We start from the raw sequence: 21,783 nt of genomic DNA on the forward strand, positions 1-21,783 counted from the left end.
CAGGTACACTTGCTAGGGAACTGGGATTGGCTACAACTCCCTACCTGGTTTACACATAGGACAGGAGAAAATATGGGTTTTGCCACTATGTAACATGTGAAGTGGCACTGACTGTGACCAACCAGATGCCTCAGGAAAGTGTACAAGGAAGACATGATAGAGCTAAGTAGATAGTCATCCTGTTTTTTTGTCATCGGTATCTAGTAATCAGAGGAAAAAATCCTCCATTTCTCCCCATTAACATGCATTAACATTAAGCTTCTCATCAAGTTTAGTCCTTAAAAATTGTTAGTGCCCATCAGAAAATACTGTGGAAATAAACCCCATAGGTTTATTATGTAGTATGCTATTTAATTAGATCATAGAATAGTAGGGTTGGAAGGGGCCTACAAGGCCGAGTCCAACCCCCCACTCGTTGCAGGAATCCAAGTCAGAGCATCCCTGACAGATGGCTGTCCAGCCTCATCTTGAATGCCTCCAGTGTGGGAGAGGGAATTGGTTCTATTGTCATATTGCTCTAACAGTCAGGAAGTTTTTCCTGATGTTGAGACGGAATCTAGTTTCCTGTAACTTGAGCCCATTATTCCGTGTACTGCATTCTGGGATGATCGAGAAGAGATCCTGGCCTTCCTCTCTGTGACAACCTTTCAAGTACTTGAAGAGCACTATCATATCTTTCAAGTACTTGAAGAGCGCTATCATATCATATCATCAAAGTGATCTGGATAGACTGGAGCGCTGGGCAGAAAACAACAGAATGACATTTTAGCATCCCCCGCTAACCTCATCTCGTTCTTAGCTTTAGCCTTCCTGACGCCATCCCAGCAATTCTGTGCTACCTGCCTGTACTCTTCCTTTGTTGCTTGGCCTTCTTTACACTTCCTATATGTGTCCTTTTTTGTTTTCAGGTCATCTCTCAGCTTTTTGTGAAGCCACATTGGCTCCTTCTGTTGTCTTCCACCTTTTCTTCTTGTTGGAATTGTTTGTAATTGTGCCTTGAGAATTTCCTTTTTTAAAAGCTCCCACCCATCTTGGACTCCTTTTCTCATTAGAGTTGCTTGTCATGGGACCTGACTGATCATTGTTCTGAGTTTATTAAAATCAGCTTTCCTAAAATCCAGGGTACGTGTTTGACTACACTCGGCTTTTGCTTCCCTTAGAACCAAGAACTCAAGTACAACATGGTCGCTTTCCCCCAGAGTTCCTGTAACTGCTACTTGATCCACTAAGTCATCTCTGTTGGTTAGGATCAAGTCAAGGATAGCCGATCCTCTAGTTCCTTCCTCTACTTTCTGTAGGAGGAAGTTATCCGCCACACAAGTCAGGAATTTCCTGGAGGGGCTATGTAGACTCCAGCCACCAGGTTCCTTTTATTCTTTGCTCCATTTATTTTGATCCAGATGCTCTCGATGGGACTACCAAACTCATCCTCCTGTATTTCTGTGCAGAGATAAGTATTTTTACCATACGGTGCAACCCCACCTCCCTTTCTGTTCCTCCTGTTCTTTTTGAACAAGTTATATCCTTCAATTGCTGTATTCCAGTCATGAGAGTCATCCCACCAAGTCTCAGTTACACCTATCAAGTCATAATTTCCCTCCTGTATTAAGAGCTCAAGTTCGTTCTGTCTGTTTCCCATACTCTGGGCATTAGTATATAGACATCAAATACCATGTACTTCATAGTCTGGCTTTCTTCCTACATGTGTCTTAAGACTATTATTGGGTGCTATTAGAGCTGTTCTCTCCATTGTGGTGCATGAGCCTTCGTCCATTGTTACCCCCAACTTTACATCTCCCTTCCCCGTAGGATTCAGTTTAAAGCCCTCCTGATAACGTTCTTCATGCTGTGGCCAAACACATTCTTCCCAGCCTTTGTGAAGTGCAACCCATCCCTCGCCAACAGTCCATCTTCCAAGAAGTATAGCCCATGGTCCCAGAATCCAAATCTCTCTTGTCGGCACCACCTTCTTAGCCAGTCATTCACCCGGAGTATTTTTCTTTCCCTTTCTATCCCTCTTCTAACTACTAGAAGGATGGATGAGAAAACTATCTGGGCCCCAAAGTTCTTGAGTTTCCTTCCCAAAGCTTCAAAGTCTGACGTGATTTCTTCGTAGCTCTGCTTGGCAGTATCATTTGTTCCCACATGGATGAGAAGAAAGGGATACCTGTCAGTGGGCTTTATGAGTGCAGGCAACCTTTCAGTCACGTCTCTAATCCGTCCTCCTGGGAGTCAACATACCTAGCGAGTCCATGGGTCTTTGCAACATACTTGGGTTTTGATCCCATGCAGCAAGGAGTCTCCCACTACTACTACTCCTTTCTTCTTGTTGTAAGCCTGGGTTTCATTGCCTCTGCTTGACTAACCTTCAGCCTCTTGCTCACTCTCATGCAGGTTCCCCTGTGATTCTTCCTCTGCAGGCTGTTCTCCAGTCTCATCCGCAAGTACCTGGAATTGGTTCCACAGCTCCACTGCTTCCACTGGTGCAGAGTGGCATCTAGTTCTTCTCCTAACTGTCACCCTTTTCCAAGGAGTATCCTCAACTCCGTTTTTGCTCACCTCAGCATTTCCCACTTCTGCCTCAGCTTGCTGTTGCTCTTCAAGCTTCTGGTCTTCACTTCGCTGCTGTAGTTCCCCCATTCTGTCCAAGAACGCTTCGTCATCTCTTATTCCCCGGAGGGTCGACAGTCGCCGCTCCAGTCCACTTACTTTTTCTTCCAGCAGCGTGATCAACTTGCACTTGTTGCAGGTGTAGGCCATGTTGTTCTCAGGCAAGAAAACAAACACTGCACACACCTTGCAGGTCACCACCACTGGAGAGTCTTGTCCTTCCATAGCCTCTATTCCCTTTTTGTGTCTAGCTTTGTGATTGTTCTAGACTAGCCTGTGCCTGCTGCTCTACTCAGTAGAGGTTAAAAGCAGAGTCTCACTAGTGTGAAAGTGTGTGTTACAAGACAAATAAATGGAAAAAAGTTAGTTAAAAAAATAAAAATAAAAAAAATGTTAGGGGCCTCTCCCTTGACCTCCCCTGCTGAACTCCCCTGGCCAACTCCTGTTTGCTCCCGCTGCTCGCTCTGGTCGCTCGCTCTCTGAGAGCTTGCTTGCTTCTGTAGTCCCTGGACCAGCTTCCTCTGCTCTGCTCTGCTCAGCTGGGAGGCGGTAAACAGGATGTCCCTAGCTCCTAGAGTTTTGAGTGATTTTTTCTTAAATCACTTTCTCAATGCTGTCCATAATTTTAGAGTTGTCATCCTCCCCACATCTGTCTTCTAAGCTAGAAATCCTACCTTCCTTTCTCTGTAAGAAAAATACTTCATGTGCATCATTTTGCCTTATTTCTGTATCTTCTCGTTCTACCATTCCTGCTCACAGAAGATGTGCTCAGAGTACAGTTGTGTACATATCCGGTGCTGGACAAGCCAGTAAGACACTGAAAGGCTTATCCTTAGCGACAGGGGAGTAGGACTAGAGAGAGAAGAGACTAGGAGGTCCCAGAGCCCTCCATCTCGTTCAGCTCCAGAATGGCCTGGCTTTTGCCAGTTTGCCTCATTTTCAAACAGCTGTTGAGCTGTGCTGCCAGGAGCAGGATTACACTGATGATCTCTCTGATCCTGCTGATTCTTGGTCTGAGAAGGATGATCCCATTATACTGGAGTATGCTGCAGGAGGCCCCTGGTTAGCACAATTGTATGAAACTGCTCCAAGTAGCCAAGGAGGGCTCCTCTTGCCTTGCCTTGTTCATGACCATTCCAACGCCCACTTGAAAAAATGGCCAGCTCTACCATTAGGCAGAGTGGTGGCAGATACTGGGACGTGGGGGCAATGGCAGCCCCTCTCAGTGTTTCTCCTGAGCCCTCCTTCCAGACATTTCCCCTGGACACTCCCATCCTCCTGGACTGGTGATCTGAACACCAATGCTGGCTAGCTCACCTACTTGCCTTCTCATCAGTGCATCACAGACCAGTGCTGTTAAGAATCTGATCAAGTGGACAGGCAGTGATGTAGTGCATCCAGGGCTCACAGGGTCAAAGCACAGCTGCCTGCATTTTTGGACTCCTTGGGAGTGTGGCTATAGGGGCTGTCATGATGAGCACCTGCACTTCAGAATTTACCACTGGAGCCATGCGTTGTTCTGCCGACAGGACACATGCTGGGGCCACTGCTACTGCTCCACTGCGACAATAGTTTCAGCACACAGCAAGCAGGCACCACGTGGAGTGGTGAGTAGCAGTGTGCCACATGACCTGCTCTGTGTCGCCATGATAGTCTGCTGCTGTCAAGTATAGCACAGTACGCTATCCTGTTGCTAGTGTTGAAGTAAGATTCATCTGCCAATGCAATCAGCTTCTGTATGTGGAAGGTGGCAAAGGGGTGGGGGATAAGATCAAAGGAAGCAAGACTGTAAGACTACTAGACAGAATGACCAATTTAAAATGCCGATGAAAACAGAAATGTCATGACCCAGCACTGAAAATACTGTAGCATTGGCATCAGTCAAACTTCTTAGGGAGGGTATAAGTCACGCAAGCATTTCTAACAAGAGGGTACCATTTTATATACATTAATCTAATATATACTGGTTTTATTATTTAAAATACTTTACTAATAGTTGTAGCCTACAAAAAAAATCCCCCAATCTTGCATCACTTATCCACACCTCTGTAAGACAGGCTAGCCTACCCTTCCCCGACCTGGTACCCTCTAGATGTAATCCAACAACTCCCATCAGCCCTGCTCATTGGCCACACTGGCTGGGGCTGATAGGAGTTGTAATCCAAACCATCTGGAGGTCACCAGGGTGGGGAAGGCTGGGCTAGCCTATGAAAGTGATTTGCTCATGGCTTTCGTGGTAGAGCAGTGAATTGAACCGAACTGGCCCAATGGGAAGCCTGGACTCCTTGTTCCCCCAAGCAGATTCAGAGAACACTGAACCTGGTTGGGAACCAACCGTGAGCAGTTTTACCGACTTTCAGTCCCCCAATGCAGTGCAGGCTATAGTAGCTCAACCACAAGTATGGCAGCTTAGATATTTCTAGCTCAAGATCCACTGCTACCAAAATCAAAAGGAGGGAAGTGTAGCATTCTAGTTGAGGGAGTGCTGGCGTGCATCTGGATGAGACGGCAAAGGACTGAGATCTCCTCTGGTAAGTGTGGGGCAAGTGCAGGTGTGGGGCTCTGATTCAAGTGGGAAAAGAAGCATGGGGAGAGGCTTAACCCCCATGCCACAGTCCCAGTCTAAATCAGGAGCTCCCATGGCTACATTTCACTCTTTATAAAAGTGGGAGATTCATGGGAGACCCCACGCTCATTGTGTCTAGTTGTAGCTCCAGTGGCAGAATGCTGTGCCCACAATGACAAGAGGCAGGAATCAGTCAGTCAGCTGGGACCACCAGAGCCTATTGCTTGACTGCAGCGATCAGACATTGGGCTCTAAACACCTCTTCCTTGACTGCAGTAGTCTTCTGCAAGCTTGTTCCTTTTCCCACCCCAGTAAAGAGACGTGGGACGCCTTCTAGAAACTAGTTTTATTAGCATCAGAGCATACGAAGCTACAAAGACTGCAGGGGCCATCACAAAAACTGGATCCTGGAGCAGGAATCGGTCTCACTGCTTGCCATTTCCATTGATGGGACGCTGCTTATGGGCATCCGACTCCAGGAAAGCCTTGAGGAGTGGCCGGGCATTGAGCCGCTGCACATAGCCAGCCAGCAAGGGCAAGGAAGCCAGGCAGTTGGGTGCCAGGACCAGATGTACATGTAGAAGATCGAGCAGGCTATAGTCTGCAAAGGAGATCTGGAAGAGGAGGGCAGAAGAGGCACGTGCCAAAGCAAGTGGCATCAAGTGTAAAACATCATTATCTCCTCTGGATACACTAAAGTTAAGTTTAGGCTTGGGGGCGGAGGGGGAGCAGGGAGGTTTGTATTGTAATTTGTACCATGGCATTCAATAGTAAACCCACCAGGGCCAGATGAGTATTTTCACCTTCTACTGAAGCAGTTCCCTGACTTACATTTTGTGCATATGCATGTGCTTGTGGGCATGTGTGCAAACTAAAGACACAGCTAACTAAATACAAATAGTGAGGGGCCATGGCTCAGAGGCAGAGCACCTGTATAAGGTCCCAGGTTCGATCCCCAGCATCTCCTGCCTGAAACCCTGGAGAGCCACTGCTGCCAGTCAGTGTCGACAATACTGGGCTAGATGAACCAAGGGTCTGACTTGGTAGAAGGCAGCTTCCTATGTTCCTAAGGCAAGCCTTTCTAGGGATCATCTTTACCACATTCTTGGCTGGGCACCTACTAGGGTAGACGCAGAGCTCTGTGTATGCGACAATTCTGTGGGATTACAGAAAAATGCAGGATGTGGTATTGACATGGAATCCAGCTTCCTGAGCATCTCAGCTCTCATTAAAAAAAAATGTAAATAGTGATGCTGAGCTTCAATAAACACTACCATTTGTGAATTGTTGTAAACGTCACTTGATGTAAACACATATAGGCTGGGTGTGTTGTATATATGCTTTCTAAGGTCTTGTGATATCATTTTTCACTCCTATACATTTTAGAAATGTTTTTTTTTGCAGTAAAAATAAGAAGATTTAAATGCTTTTTTAAAAGCAAATTTTCTACTCATGGTTGCGGTGACTGTGCTGATAACAAATGCTGGAATAGCTAAGTAAGATTTACGGTGACTGGGAGTGCAGTTTCAGTACCTTGCATAGATTTTTGCCTCTCTCCATTTCTGAAAAAATTATGCAAATGAGAAATTATATAAATTTGCTCAATATGCATAATTTACACAGGTCACAGAATGTGGATTACTGGGTAAAAAAGTTTAATTTTATAGCAGGACTGGACACAGAGGGCAGAATCCAAAGGAGCGCTTACGCCCCTGCCGATTCCTTTCCACCCGGTCGATTCCCTTCTACAAGCAGTGGGTCCTGCCAACTCTGTTGTGCAAGCAGGACCCACGCTTATGCAAGGGAGGTCTAGTGCTTTCTAGAGGAAGCCCCGAAACGTGCAGAAACAGCTGCTTTTTGCATGCTCCGCCAATCCGTCTCCTTCCAGAAATACGCATTGCCACTCATCCTGGGTTGCCCTGGAAGCGCTAAATCGCCATTGCACAAGCAGCGGGAGCCACTTCTGCAATGCAATTGGCGGGGTGCAAGAGAATGGGCAGGGGCATAAGGGCCCCATTGGATCCTGCCCTGGGGGCAGAAAACAAACTATAAGGTCCTGAAGGAAAGGATTATGGGTAGGAAAGTTAGGAAGTTTGCCCCCCCGCCTCGAAATCAAAAGCTGCATATCCAGGTTAACTGCATAATATGCAGTACCACTTGGGAATCTTTCAGCTTCAGTGAAGGGGGGGGATCATGAAAGCTCAGTTGGGGGGGGGGAGATACAGAAAACGGGGGTGGGGTTGTTTGCTCCAAATATAGAAGAAGGGCAAGAAGATATTCCCTCGGTGGTCAAAGGCAGCAGGACTAGAAAGTGACAAGCCAAAAACAGTCATTGAAATATCTGCAATCTATGGGGCAAAACCAGTAATCCAGCCAATCCAGAATCCTGTCTCCAACAAGAGGGCAGCCTCACCTGTTTGCCTACAATGAAGGCCTTTCCTCCATCATTCTGAGCCAGAAGATTCTCAAAAGGGCGCAGCTCCCCTGGTAGGGCCTCAATATAGGTAGCTTTGCCTGCCTCCTGTCAAGGGACAATAGTCAGCATGGAGAAAAGCCCCCCTGCTCCCAAGCTTCCTTCCTCCCTACCACAGAACCAAAGCATCTCACCCCCTTGGGGGAAAACTGGGGCGTCTGGGTGAACGGACAGAGCTAGGCTCAAAGCTCCGTGCATACTGCAGGAGCAGAGGTGGGGCAGAATCCTTTGGCTTCTCCTTCCTCCCCCTTTGCCAGAAGGGAGCCCGGACCCTGGCTGACAGGGCTCATTGCAGTGGAGGCAAGGGGCCTGGATTCTGTTGGCTCCCAGCTCTGCTCTTGTCTTACAGGAGGCGCTCCCACCCACGCCCTCAGGCCAAGGAGGAAACAAAGTCCACTGATGGAGGAAGCTGGAATCTACTCTCCTCCAGCTTCACTGCCCCTTTTACAGGAACCCTTGTGGCCAAACCCTTCCACAGTTCCATGGGGGAGAAGTCAACTGAACTGTACATTTGCTGAATTGGGACCTTTTCAGGCTTGCACTTTTGTACTTTTAATTGTACTTTTCAGGCTTGAATGCTGAACTGCAGAGACCTAGGCCAGTCTTGCCCTCCAGATGCTTTGGAGGACAATTCCCAACATTCCTTTCTTTTTGCCATGCTGGCTGGGGCTGATGGGCACGGAAGTCCAAAACATCCGGACAGCACCAGGTTGAGGAAGGCTGACCTAGGCCACTCTCCCAATAGAACTACCTCCTCTAACTGCACACTCTAAGAGAGGCCTCGGCCTTCCTCCCCACACCCTTCTTGTGATGTCAAAGATTCCAAGAGACCCTCAATGGGACAAGCCTCTCAGTTCCAATGGATAGAAGCAAAGACAAGCCCTCCCGCACCCCAACTCACATAGTTCTGATAGATGAGGCGGCTGTATTTCACACGCAGGTCCTCCACTCCATCAGTCACCATGTCCTGAAGTCCTGCTTCCTGTGGATCCTGACTATACAGTCCTGAACAGCAAAAAAAAAAAAAAGGGGGGGGGGTTGGAAAGGGGATATCCCAATGTCCGACCAGACTCTCTCATAGGAACATATGCACACTCACATACTCGTGCACACACATACAGTTCTCATACCTAATCGTTGTTTTTTCAGGGGTGGGGAGATAACTTACATTACCATTACTAAGCATGTGTCCACTTGACACTGGCTGCTGCTTTGTTTACAAATTTCTTAAGAACATAAGAAGCTGCCGTATACGGAGTCAGACCATTGGCCCATCTAGCCCAGTATTGTCGACACTGACTGGCAGCGGCTCTCCAGGGTTTCAGGCAGGGGTTTTACCTGCCCTACCTGGAGATGCCGCGGATTGAACCTGGGACCTTCGGCGTGCAAAGCAGGTGCTCTGCCACCGAGCCACAACCCCTCCCACTTTGAATGTCAGCCACTGTGGTCTGTCATACGATATAATGCTATGGCTTTGATTCTTCTATTTGTCTTTTATCATACGCTTTTATTTTTGCATGGCTTATGGCTAACACAAAGACCTTCTACTACCACTACCACCACCTACTTATCAATTTCCCTGCCGACGCACCCAAGAGGCACATTTACATGCACACAGCTTCGCCAGATACATACAGCTCACACAACCCCATGAAGAAACATGCAGACAGATTTGCCACAGACCCAGCTCCACACAACCACTTCTAGCACACCACATCTCCAAACCGCACCATGTTTCCTAGCCAGGTAGCGCAGGATGGCATTTGACTGGTACAGTCGAAAATCTCCATCCTGCAGTCGGGGAACTTGGCCAAAGACCTGGTGGGGAAAGGAGCGCAGGGAAAGGTTAACGACTGAACGTTCTACACCTATTCCAATAAGGTGAGGTAGGGGGTGGTGGGTGAGGCTGTAGCTCCTAGTGCAGGGGCAGTGCTGTCGTGGAGCCAGGGCTTGCAGGGATACAACGCTGGGACTTTTTGATTACCAGGGATGCTGATGTCATCTCCCCCCCCCCCTCCCCTGTTCTCTCTGTGCTTAGCTGGAATCCTCATAGTAGCTGGGGGAAAATGAATTTTCCCAGCAACAATATATTGTTCCCTGTTGTAATGCAAAGGATTGTGGGGTGGCTTGGTCTTGAATGGGCCATTAAGACCCATTAGCTGTACCAAAGACCTGCTCCTGGTGGATGAAAATTGCTACAGAGAACTGGATTGTCAGTATGGATTGACACAGCTGCCTGCAATTTTAGGCAATCCTTGGGGGAGTGGCTTTGGGGGACTGTCCTGATGAGCGCTTTCACTTCAAATTTTACCACCACACCCTTTGCAAGCGTGCAGAACCTCAGGCCTAGGGGTCAAATCTGGCCCTCTGGGGGTCCCCAGAAAGCCACACCCCTTTCCCCTGGCCCTACTCCCTTTCCCCCGCAACCACTGATCATTTAGTGGTCTCCCAGATTCTGAAAGCATTTCCCATTCTAAATGGTTGACTTAGTTACTGGCAGTAAAAGCTTTCAGCTAATATATGTGGTGGTATGTTTTGTTCTCGCCCCTTTTTCCTCCCACCACTGGAACACGGCCCTCCGAGAGCTTCTTCAAAATGGAATTCAGCCTGCTGGCTGAAAGAGATTCTGCACCCCTGATCTAGTGTGTAAGAAGGAGCAGCTAAGGCCCAGTCAGAAGAGACTGGCAGAGCTCATTTCTCAGACAGTTTTCCCTCCCCACCCCCTAAAATAAAACCTAACTCTCAGAACAGTATTACTTACACATGATTTCTTGAGTTCTCCCTTCTGCCAAATCTCCGCAGTCACCACATCCTCCGTCCACTCCTGCCCCTGGTCAGCCAGCAGCATGCGCATGGCCTCACCGCGCCCTGTGAGGAAGAAGTGCAAGTCATCATGGCTGAACACACAGCGTGTGGCAAGAGAACCAAGGCACCCCCTGCAACTCAGATATAATGTGGCAGGGGGTGGGGGAGAGCAGGCAGTAGTACCGCTCAGAAGGAAAAGGCCCAGATTCAACCAAACTATGGTGCAAATACCACAGAACATCTGACAGAATTTGAGGTGAACATTTGTACAGGAGGAAATGAACAATCATTAAAGTCTGGACTGGCTGCAAGGGCACTATTCATACAACAGTTCAGCATTAGCCATTACGGCAGAACAACATTAGAATTACAGGATTTTTTTAAAAAAATAGCTCCTTGTATTGTTCTCCAGTATCAAACTCATTATGATATTAGGATCAGGCTACAGATATGGAGTCCTACGCATATTAATACCCTAACTACATGTTACAGCAGCACAAGCTTCTGTTCTGATGTTGTAAGTGCTGAAGCCTTCTCCCGACCATCTTTTTCTCTTAGAAGCCCCTTCTGCATGGTGGTTTTTCTCCCAGTAGAGGTCATTAGTGATCTCAGAGCCCAACTGGGAGAAAACCAGGTGGGGGAAGAGCAATTGGGGGGGGGCATATTTATTTAGTTACAGTTGTATCCCATGTTTCTTCCAAGGAGATCAAGGTAGAGTACATGGTTCTCACTCACCAACCACTTTGTGAGGTAGATTTGGCTGAGAGACAGCAACTGTCCCAAGGTCACCCTGTGAGCTTCACGGCTGAGCCAGGATTTGAACCTGAGTCTTCCCAATCCAAATCTGACACTCTAACCACTATACCCCACTGGCTCTTCTCACCAGGGGAGAAGGGTTCAGCAGCTTTTCTCCCCTGCTCATCCATTCTATGCTTTAAATCCCCCCTATTGGAAGCAAGTAGAACTGGGTCTGCTACCACCACACCTACCATGAGCTTTACTATGAAGTAAGTCTCAATAACAGCTGGACGTATCTCTGAGTAAATCTGGTTAAGACCGGGATGTAAGAAACTCATTCAGTCCAGGACAGCATTGTCTCTCCTACTTTTGATGTCTCTCCCGCTGCCAGGATTTAGACTGGCTTGGTCTTGAACAGGCAATATAGACCCATTAGCTTTACAAAAGATCTGTTCCTGGTGGAGATGAAAACTGCTAGAGCTGGATTGTTGATCTAGATCAACACAGCTGCCTAATTTTTTGGGACCCCCCTCAGGTGCGCGGGTGCCTGCACTTCAGAATTTGCCACTACGCTACTCTGTAAGACAAGGTTTTTAAAATTTAAAACTAAAGACTTCATGTCATTCCAGGTCTGAGCTGACTTACCTCCAGTATGACTCTGAAACAGAACATGGGTTGCTCCTCTTCACATCCGAATTACATATTACACCCAAGAGTGTACATTTATATATTGATGGCTGCTTTAGGTGTAGAAAAGCAGCTTCGGGGGGGGGGGGGTGGCGAGAGGGGAGAGAGGGACTTGCCATGGAGAAGCGACACATAAAACTCCACACCAACCACTTTGTGCAGTGCAATTCCCCCTCCCCAGGCTGCTTCTTCCCCCATTGGGCTCCAGACACTTTTTCATCCTCACAAAGGAGGAAGGTGCAGCAGAAAAAGTGGTGGGTGCAGAAAGAGTGAAGCTTCCACTCCCCTTCCAGAACTGCTTTTCCATATAAAATGTGTCCACTGTGGTTTAGACGTGTATCTTTGCATGCAATGGATAGGTGATAGCACAAATCCAAGGGCCAAGGAAAGCAAAGGGTGGGCGACATCAGTGAAAGTCAAAATACTAGATCAGAGAAACCCCTCCTTCCAAGGGAGAGCAGTGCAGAGGCAAGGTGCTACCGTCCACTGGGAGAAGAAGCAAGCGCAGACGGCTTACAGTGCAAGCCTATTCCAATTTACACACAAGTAAGCCCCACTGTTTTAGCCACCTAATGCAAAGAGAAAACTCCCTGGAAAAGACCCTGATGCTGGGAAAGATTGAAGGCAAAAGGAGAAGGGGACGGCAGAGGATGAGATGGCTGGATAGCATCACCGATGCAATGAATATGAACTTGAGCACGCTCCGGGAGAGAGCGCAGGACAGGAAGGCCTGGCGTGCTATGGTCCGTGGGGTCACGAAGATTCGGACACGACTGAACGACTGAACAACAACAAGCATTACTTCCAGGCAAGCATGCATAGGATTGCAGCTATAGGGACTATTTACAGGGGACAGGCATGGCTGGAGAGTTGTAGGCTTTTATTTTGGATTCCAGGAAAATACAGCCAACCCTTTAAGCCAGGGATGCATAACCTCTTTCAGCCCAAGGGCTAAATTCTGTGTGGGAGAAGCTCTCACATTCCAGTGCTGGCCAGGGCCAAAGCCAAAAGGGGTGGAAATGAAAAAAATCTGCATATTTTAGTTTAAAGCCCTTACTGCCAGTAACTAAGGAGAGGCACTTCAAATGTTTAGAGGGGCGGGGGGGGGGGGCTGCACAGAAGCTGGGAACCCACCAAACAATTGGTAGGTGTGGGAGAGGGAGCGGAGCAAAGGTAAAGGGGTGTGGCCTTCTGGGGGATCCCAGAGGATGGATTTAGACGGCGGGGCGGGGGGGGGGGTGCTCAGGCTCTGCAGCCTTGCTTTAAGCATACTAAGGATTTCAGAGGTGCTCTGTCCTCTCAAAGTTGCTGAGGAAACCTTGAGCCTAAATTATGGCTAAGCTGCTGAGCTCTATGGTATCTGAGCTTCCTCCAAGTATGTAGCAAATGGGTTTGAGTTAACGGGTGAAATAAAACTACTCAGTGGTGCAGTTAGGTGATTTTGGACTCTGGACTTAACATCTTACAGGCCCTGGAAGGCCCTCTTGGCTAATATGCCTTACTTCAAAATGGGGTGAGCCAGCCCTCCTAGGTTTGGGTGCCCTCCTGCTCATCGTGCTGAGTACATCCCCAGACTTCAGCCCCAAAGTCCTGCCCCAATGGCACCACTGAGGAGACTCTTCACCTGGTCCAGTCATAACCCATCCTCCATCTTGAGAGATGCTGTAAAGAGCTTGACTCTTCCCATTCACTTTGCCAATAAAATACAACCCAATATACCACGGGTCATTCCAAAATAATATATTGGGAACTCAACTGATGAAGAATTTGCAGGATCTGATTTTTTGCACCAACCTGGCTCAGTCTGATAGCACAGGCTGTTGCCTACAAAGTGTTCCACACTAAACTGCAATCCCATGCAGTATTAAGTGCACTGTCAATCCCGTTTAACTCAGCGGGTCTTACTTTCGAATAAACATAGACATGATCGGGCTGGAAATTTATTCTTCTTCTAAGGCTCCAGCTGAATTTCTCGCACTAGACAGCTTTCCAAACCCTTGAGCTCTGGCGACAAATGGTCCCACTCCTCAACTGCCCCCATTCAGCAAAGTAAAAAACTGATTCTGAGCTTTGTCCTTTTCCGTTGTTGTGGCTTTCCGGCACTCACCGCGAACAGGAAAGTAGGTGATGGTATATTTGCCAGGCACTAGAAGAACGAGGAGAGAACAGGGCAGGATCGTTAGTCAGTCGCCGCCGCCGCCACCTTCTCTCTCCCCTGTGCTACTCGCGGCACTCATTTCTGCCGGGGACGCTACAGATACAATCCTGTACACATTTACCTGGGAGTAATCCCAACTCAAGTCAATGGGGATTACTTCTCAGTAGACACAGAGAAGGCTGCATTCTAAGAGACCTCATCAAGTCGGTCCCTACTATGGCTTTCGCCGGCCGCCCACCCCCCGAGCCCCCGGGCGACGCCCCTGACCATAGCCTAGCGGAAAAGGGATACTTTCTAAAACGCCGCTTGGGTAGGGAGATCGTACTCACTGTCGAGGCCCAGGCGGCCAAAACGGAGCAGCAAGCACGACGGCGACCGATTATTTCTGCGGTCCTAACAAAGCGGCCCAATTAATCCCTTCGGAGAAAATGCTGAGTCACACGATACCAGCAACTCCTTGAACAAGCCCCTCTTAAAGGGACAGGAAGCGCTAGGCTGCTGTATAGAGGAAACCCCTCTTTTCCTGCTAAGGGCAGGCTGGTCAGAGGCCAGCTCGGCTCACGACAGCGCACCAAGATCCTGGCAGTTTCAGTGCCATCAGAGGCCCGTGAAGTACTAATCAGTGGAGGCTGGTGGCCCCGATTTCACTGGGGCTATGAATCCATTCTGGGTTTCAGTCAGAATTCTAATGGAGTTACCCAAGGTGCTGAACCCATTTTGGGGGTAGGGTTCATCACCTTGGATAACTCCATTAGAGTTCTGTCTGGTTCCAACTGAAACCTAGAAGGGATTCACAGCCCCACCGAAATCCAAGCCCCCAGCCTCTACTGGTACTAATAGAGAAGAAGAGTGCCTCTGAACATGTGCGGAGTGAATTGTCCTCTGGTCTATCCTACTTACTGAGAGACCATAAGCAGCTCTCTCCTGGTCGCAAACCAGGAGATTAGGGAGCATGTTTTTGAGGCAGGTTGGTAGGGATTTGGGGAAGTATTTGCTCTAGACCTGTCCACAGGTTGGCAGGACAAACAAAGTTGTCTTATCCTGAGTGGGGCCATTTGTTCATCTAGCACAGCCTTCCACAGCCTGTGGAAGCCCAGGAATTCCTAGCCAGCATGGGTGTTGCAGTCCAACACATCTGGAGGGCACCAGGCTGTGCTAGCAAATTCATTATAATGTATACACCTTTGTTTTGTATTTGTATTTTGCATTATCCCTAACATGGCTGCTTTGGAGCAAAGGTGGGCAACTTGTAGTTCTCCAGTTTTGGGGGGCGCACAGTTCCTATCAGCTCTAGCCAGCTTAGCCAATGGTGAATGAATTTGCTAGCGCAGCCTTCCCCAACCTGTGGGGCTGCAACTTCCATCATTCCAAGCCCCAGTGAGCTTCACGGCTGAGTGGGGATATGGGCCTGGGAAGGGCCCGCCATCCCATTAGGCAGGGTGAATCCCCTGCTCAGGCAGCAGATCAGGAGGGCTGGTGGATAGGGAGGGCCAGTGGATCATGTGCCCACCCCCTGCCAGGAGGGACCTGCTGTCTCCACACTGGCCCCGCTTCATCCACCACAGCAATCATAGAATCATAGAATCATAGAATCATAGAATAGTAGGGTTGGAAGGGGCCTACAAGGCCATCGAGTCCAACCCCCTGCTCAGTGCAGGAATCCAAGTCAGAGCATCCCTGACAGATGGCTGTCCAGCCTCGTCTTGAAGGCCTCCAGTGTGGGACAGCCCACCACCTCCCCAGGTAATTGGTTCCATTGCCGTATTGCTCTGGGAGAGGTGCCAACAGGCCTCATAGGAGCAGCCCCCCCTCACTGCTCTACCAGAGAGAGATATCAAGTGGGCAGGCTCTCCAGCAAGGCCACCCACCCTATATCTTGCTTGAGGAGAGTCTGGACAGGCGGTCTCCAGGGCCTCCTCACGGTGCCGTTCTTTGAATGCCTTCAAAGCATGGCATTCGGGCCTGGGTGGCTCTCTGAAGAGGCTGCCCACCCGATCTCTTGTTTGGAGTGGGAGGCAGCTGGGCAGCGGCCACCACTCGATCGGGGTCTCCCTGGTCCTAGTCTGACAGACTAATCCAGGCGTGAGGAATGGTCAGGCATGCTGGGAGTTGTAGTCAAAAACATCTGGAAGGCACCAGGTTGGGGAAGTCTGTGGTGTGGGTGATAGTAATATCACTGACAGTAGGATTGAACAGGAGGTGTTTGGCTGCTGCTGCATTGCCATATCAGTTGAGGATATGGACAGAGGAACAAGCTGATGTTACGCCATAGCATGGCGCAAGCCAAGACGGTGGAGATGAGCTGCCCCTTGTGAGATAGGTGACTCATCATTCATGGGCCCTCTTTGGCTGCCCTAGTTTCCTCCTGGGCGTTGTTACTGCCTTCCACACCTGCCTCATTTGGCATTGTTTTTCATTTCCTTCATCTCCTTGTTTTGCAGATGGTGTCTCCAATAGGGGAGAGGGGAATTAATTCATCTCCTGACTTATTTTTTCCATTTAGTCCTGTAAAAAAAAGGGAATGACGGGCAGCATTTCCTTGGCATTAGAATGTTTAAACCAGGATGCTCCAAATATGTTGCACTGCCAGGTTTGAAAACATCTGGCTGGGGAGATTCTTGGCCAAATCAATCATGGTTTGATTATTGTGCCAAATAAACATCTTTGCCTATTGTGTTATGTATATTTATTTGGGAATATTTGTACAGTTTCATATGCACAAACACAAATGTTATTACAAAGTTACATGTTACATACACTTTTAACATGTTCTCAGATAATTGGATTCATACACACACACGGTTAGTTACATAGGTCCAAATCCAATTAAAATCAGCAATGGCTGATTTCTGTGGGACCAGATAATCACAAATAACAAATTCCCTTGATCTCAATGAGATGAAAAACCACTACGTTTAGCTGGATTTAAACTATAGCAGGGGTGGACAAACCTTTTTTCTGTCAAGACCTGCCTTCTGTCAAAGGCCATGAGTAATCTACTGGGGGCGGTCACAGTCACCCCATTAGGTGGGTCACCCCATTTTCTTTCTCTTTCTGCCAGCCCGTTTTCTCTTTCTCCGTCTTCCTTCCTGCCAAGCAGGTGGCCAGGGAAGGGACAGATAATTCCTGCCATAGATTGAAACTGGTCACATGCAAAGGGCATTTGAAAATCAGCCAAGGGCTGCATAAAATTAGACTGAGGGCCACATGCAGCCCTAAGGTTGCCCACCCCTGGACTGTAGTGCCTAACAATATAACTGACACTTCACAATGATAGCAGATGCAACACAATCCTGTGAAAATGGCTTACCATTATATAGATTACATATATTAATGCAGTGTTTTTAATGTATGTAGTGTATATAATAATAAGCCATTTTCACAGAGCTTATATAAACATTGGCAAGACCCTCAGGGGATGATCACATGCATCCTTCAATGGACCCTGCTTTCGGTGGCATCTAATGAAAAGCTATATAATGTAAGGCTTGTAAGTGCCTTTATGCCCCAAGTCCTGTTTTGGAGTGCAGCACACAAAAGGGAAGAAGGAAGGAGAGGCCACACAACACAGGACCCAGGTAGGCCCCTTGGCAGGCAGTCTGCAAAGAGGGCATACCTCCCTCCTTAGGACAAGGATCCAATACCCATCCAGGGAGGAGGAAACTCTCTTGCCAAGCAGTGAAAGGAAGGGGCCAGGACACACAACAAGGGAAGACATGGCCACATATTAAGAGGAAGCGCCCAGGACTCAAACCTGCATTGCTAGTGCCATAGAGCAGCTGCCTACCCCACTCAACCATGGCAGCAGACAGGAATAGAGGTATCACTTGTCTCCCCCACCACCCCAAGACCAAGACTCAAGACTGAGTCATAAATACCAGGAGCACAGAGGCTGGAGGAGAAGCCCTGGGCTGGTGGAACAGCTCAGGTCTCACATACAGGGGGCCACCCCAGATTCCAACTCACATCACAACCCCACACTAGAAGAGCTTAGGAGGGGCTCCCACATGCAGGCACAGCTGGGCCAATCAGGAGTGTCACAAGGGCCAACAGGCTGGTTGCTGCATGGGCCAGCTAGTCCTTCGGTCCCAGCCCTCCCCCTGACAAACCACAAGAGCGATGCCCACTAACCTCAGAGTGAGGCATTGTGGGCAGGAACAGCAGGGAAGTGGCCAGCACAGCTCTCCAGAGGGACTGGCTTGATGCCTCACCGGCAGATTCTCTGGAGGGCCCCATCAGCCACTTTCCTGCAAATTCCAGACACTCCAAAGCAATGTCTCCCTCTGAGGACCCTGAGGAAAGGGGCTGGCTTGGCTCTCCAGAGAGCCAGCCAGGCCCAAATGCATCACTCTGAGACGGTCCTTCCTCAGAGCAAGGCACTATAAGCCGGGTGTTCTCCTACGTCAGGCATCAGGATGCCTTACACCGCTGCTGCTGTGTTTGGGGCCCCTCCTGCTTATTCTGCTGAAGACGGCCCTCAGCGGCTGCCCCAAAGTCCTGCCTTGATGGTACAGCGAGTGTACCATTTGCTCCAAGGGGACAGGGCAATGTGGGGAACACGAAGTACAGGTTTGTTTCCCAATGGGGATTAATGTGAGGGTCCATGAGAGAGACAGCAGAGCTTCAGGGGCAGATTCAGACTTTTCCACCTGATTGCTCTTTCAGGCAATAAACGCACCATTGCTACACATACGTTGTGTGAGGTCCAGACGTTTTCCCTCATGCTTGCACTTGGATTGCAGGAAAAATCGCAATTTCCATGCATTTGAAGCACAAATCTTTCATACCAGGAAAAAGTTTGTATTCTTCCCCAAAGTAGCATGACTGTCGTTATTGCAGAGGTTGTGTGGTTGTGGAAGTGTTGGAAGGATCCACTGGATTCTGCCTATGCCATGATGACAAATGGCACCCCCCCCACACACACACACAAATGTATCCATGCAATGTTGTGGCTCCCCCCGCCCTCGCTCCTTTTTAAATTATGTAGAGGCTGAACATTTATCTGTTATAGACAGTTCCAGCCCAGGGGCATTCATCTTGCTATTTAAAACAGGTGAACACCTGCAAGGCTACCTCCTCTCCATGCAGAAATTCCCCACCATTTTGTAATGTGTTTGCTTTTCTTTTCAATTATTCCCCTCCCTGCATAATTTAGAAGTCTGAATGCTGGGCAATCCCTCTCTCTAGAGCTGGAGTGCATGGCTATCATTTAAAAAGAGGTGAACAGTAGTGTCATATTCCCCATCAACACGGCTATTACCCCTCCATTACATATGGCAGGAGTGGGGAACCTTGGGCCTGCAACTCAAATCTGGCCCTCCTGGGGTCCAAATCCTGCCCTCCAGCGTTGCCCAGATGGCCATGTCTCCTTCCCCTGGCCCAACCTCTTTTCCCCAACCATCTATTGTTTGGTGGTTTCCTGGCTTTTGAGCAGTATTTTTTCCCCATTCTAAAAGGTTGAAATGTCTCTCCAAAGGCTTAGTTCCTGGCAGTAAGAGCTTTAAGCTACAATAGGCTTAAATTTCTGCCTGAACCCTTTTGCCTTTGTCTCTGCCCTCACTCACATTCCCCACCTGTGACCTATGGACTCAGTATTATGTGACGCTCTTTGAATTGGGACTTGGGAGACTGTCATGCAACAGATAAAATATGGTGGGCACGTGCACTTACGTATTATCTGGAAAAGCCCTTAGTTGCCACAACCTGAGCCTGAGGTGGGATGTTATCTAGAGATGCTGCTGGAGACCCAGCAAGGCTGGCACAAGTCTTTGCTGCCTGAGGCGAAGGACAAGATGGTACCTCCCCCCAGTTCCGTGGACAGAAGCCGACTGGACTGGCAACTGAATCTCAGTCCAACACTGGCAGTGGGACAGGGTTCTCCACTGCACCTGAGGACAGCAAGACCCTAACCCGCCCCTGGCCTTTTTTGCAGCACCCACCACTGCACCACCAAAATTCCCTGCCGAGAAGGCCCAGGACAGCACAGTTTTACTTCACTGCAAAGCATACGGTCCTTGCATGCCTTGTTTTAAGGGGGGGGATGTTCCCTTTTGCCACCGCACTGCTGAATTTCAGCAACAAATTCAGTGGCATGGCAGTGGGGGTGGCAATTGGAGGGGGGGTCCAGGGGAGCAACTGGCTATCAGATTCCCCGGAAGTTACCCATACCTGGCTTAGGGGGTGCAGAGCAGGCTGTGGGGGACACAGAGCTATACCCTTCAGCACTGTGCTGCTGCTCACTGCCCCTCACCATCTGCTGCCTGAGGCAGCTGCCTCACTCTGCCTAATGGTAGGGCCAGCCCTGAGGCCCAGATTCAGCCACAAAGTTCATTGGGTGACCTTGGGCCAGCCACTGTCTCTCAGCCTAACCTACCTCACAGGATAAAGGCGGCGGGGGGGCAATGTATGCCTCCTTGAGCCCCTTGGAAGAAAGGTGGGATACATAAAAGGGAAAAAATGATCATGATGGGACAAAATACCTGACAGGCATGGAATCAACTGGTGACACTTTCCAGCATGGAGGTGCAGTGATGGAAAAGCTTCCTCTCTTGATTTCCTGCCTGTATCCTGCAGCTGTTAAAGGCACAGGAGCCCTGCCCCAGCAACAGTGTTCATATCCCATGTCAGAAACCGCACTCCGTAACCTACTGTATGCAGGAAGAAGTGTTCCTTCCCTCTCCCAGCAGGTGAGGGGAGGCTTTGTGTCCTGGAGTGTTCTTCCTGCTTGCTTCCTCGGATGTGAGCCAGAGAGTGATAAGACTAAGCCCAAGAGTCTTGGCATTGTCTGAGCTAGCTAGGTGGGGTCTAGTTACCATTGCCCCTGGAATGCTGCCAGCTTGGCACTGAATAAAGCATGACTTGCCTGCTCAACAGCACCGGTGGCCAGCAGTGCCTCCAGGAATCTCATCTCTGCCATCCAGAGGGCCGGGGAGGTGCCAAGTACCACAGGTGGGACCCAGCGTAGTTTGCCCCGCTGCTCCAGCTCCAGCTGAGAAATGGGAGGGCAGTGGAGGACATCTTGGGGTCCAGGCCCTCAGGGAGTGGCAGGATGGGAGAAAAAGACCGTGGGAGTGGATGTGGAGGGAAGGAGCGGTAGGACGAAGGCCCTTGCAAATGCCAGAACATCACTGGGCAGGGGCTGGTGGGGGCTCAGGCGAGGGGAGGTCATGTCAGCTGAGGTGGGTTGTTTTAAGAACAGGCCGCTGGTTGAGGCAGAGTCAGGGGGTGCAGGGCAGGGGCATTTTATTCCCTGGGCATCTCTCCCACCTTATTGCCTTACAACATTCCTTCCTAGGATAGGTGAATAACACAGGGGAAGCCATGGAAGCATATCTGTACTTCTCAATCTGTGTCCTGCTGCCTCAGAGGCCTCTTGGGTTTCCTGCTGGGTGGGGGGTTGTTTTACCTTGTTTGCATCATTAGTGAAAAGCAGATCCAGGCCGGGTCGTGTGTCTGACCTGATAAGCTCAGATTCCCTCCCTCCCTGGCTACCCCTCCTGCTTCAATCTCATGCCCTGCAAATCATAAGAGGGCTTGATTAGGTTTGGACGGATGGAGAGTAGGGAAGAAGCAGATACCCCCCCATCCTCGACAGTCCTTGGACCTGGGTAGCACAAGGATTGATCCATTATAAGTGGATTTATAAGGGAAAGGTCTCCAGGAACGAGAGCAAAGAGGAAAGGTGTCTCCAGGAGAGACGGGATAACAGAGACAACAAGTGGATGAGAACAGAAGAAGTGGGAGAAA

General features: G+C 49.2%; 1 protein-coding gene and 1 long non-coding RNA gene across 2 annotated transcripts in view; both read right to left on the minus strand.

Moving 5' to 3' along the window:
* LOC146357977 (uncharacterized) overlaps positions 1-21,783 on the minus strand; it is a 717,854-nt gene that overhangs the window by 521,452 nt on the left and 174,619 nt on the right. The gene's annotated exons all lie outside the window — the stretch shown is intronic.
* On the minus strand, positions 5,508-21,665 carry GSTP1 (glutathione S-transferase pi 1). Its single transcript, XM_084829605.1, has 10 exons — positions 21,615-21,665; positions 20,900-21,025; positions 18,169-18,435; positions 14,367-14,430; positions 13,987-14,025; positions 10,411-10,517; positions 9,380-9,467; positions 8,551-8,654; positions 7,590-7,697; positions 5,508-5,790 (listed from the first exon to the last, which is right to left on the minus strand). The coding sequence occupies exons 1-10, from the start codon at positions 21,663-21,665 to the stop codon at positions 5,602-5,604; spliced, it is 1,143 nt and encodes a 380-aa protein (XP_084685731.1). The 3' UTR covers positions 5,508-5,601.

This window comes from Heloderma suspectum, chromosome 1 (assembly GCF_057233095.1).
Source record: "Heloderma suspectum isolate Gila_16-S chromosome 1, 16-S_ref, whole genome shotgun sequence".
Classification (NCBI taxonomy): Eukaryota; Metazoa; Chordata; class Lepidosauria; order Squamata; family Helodermatidae; genus Heloderma; species Heloderma suspectum.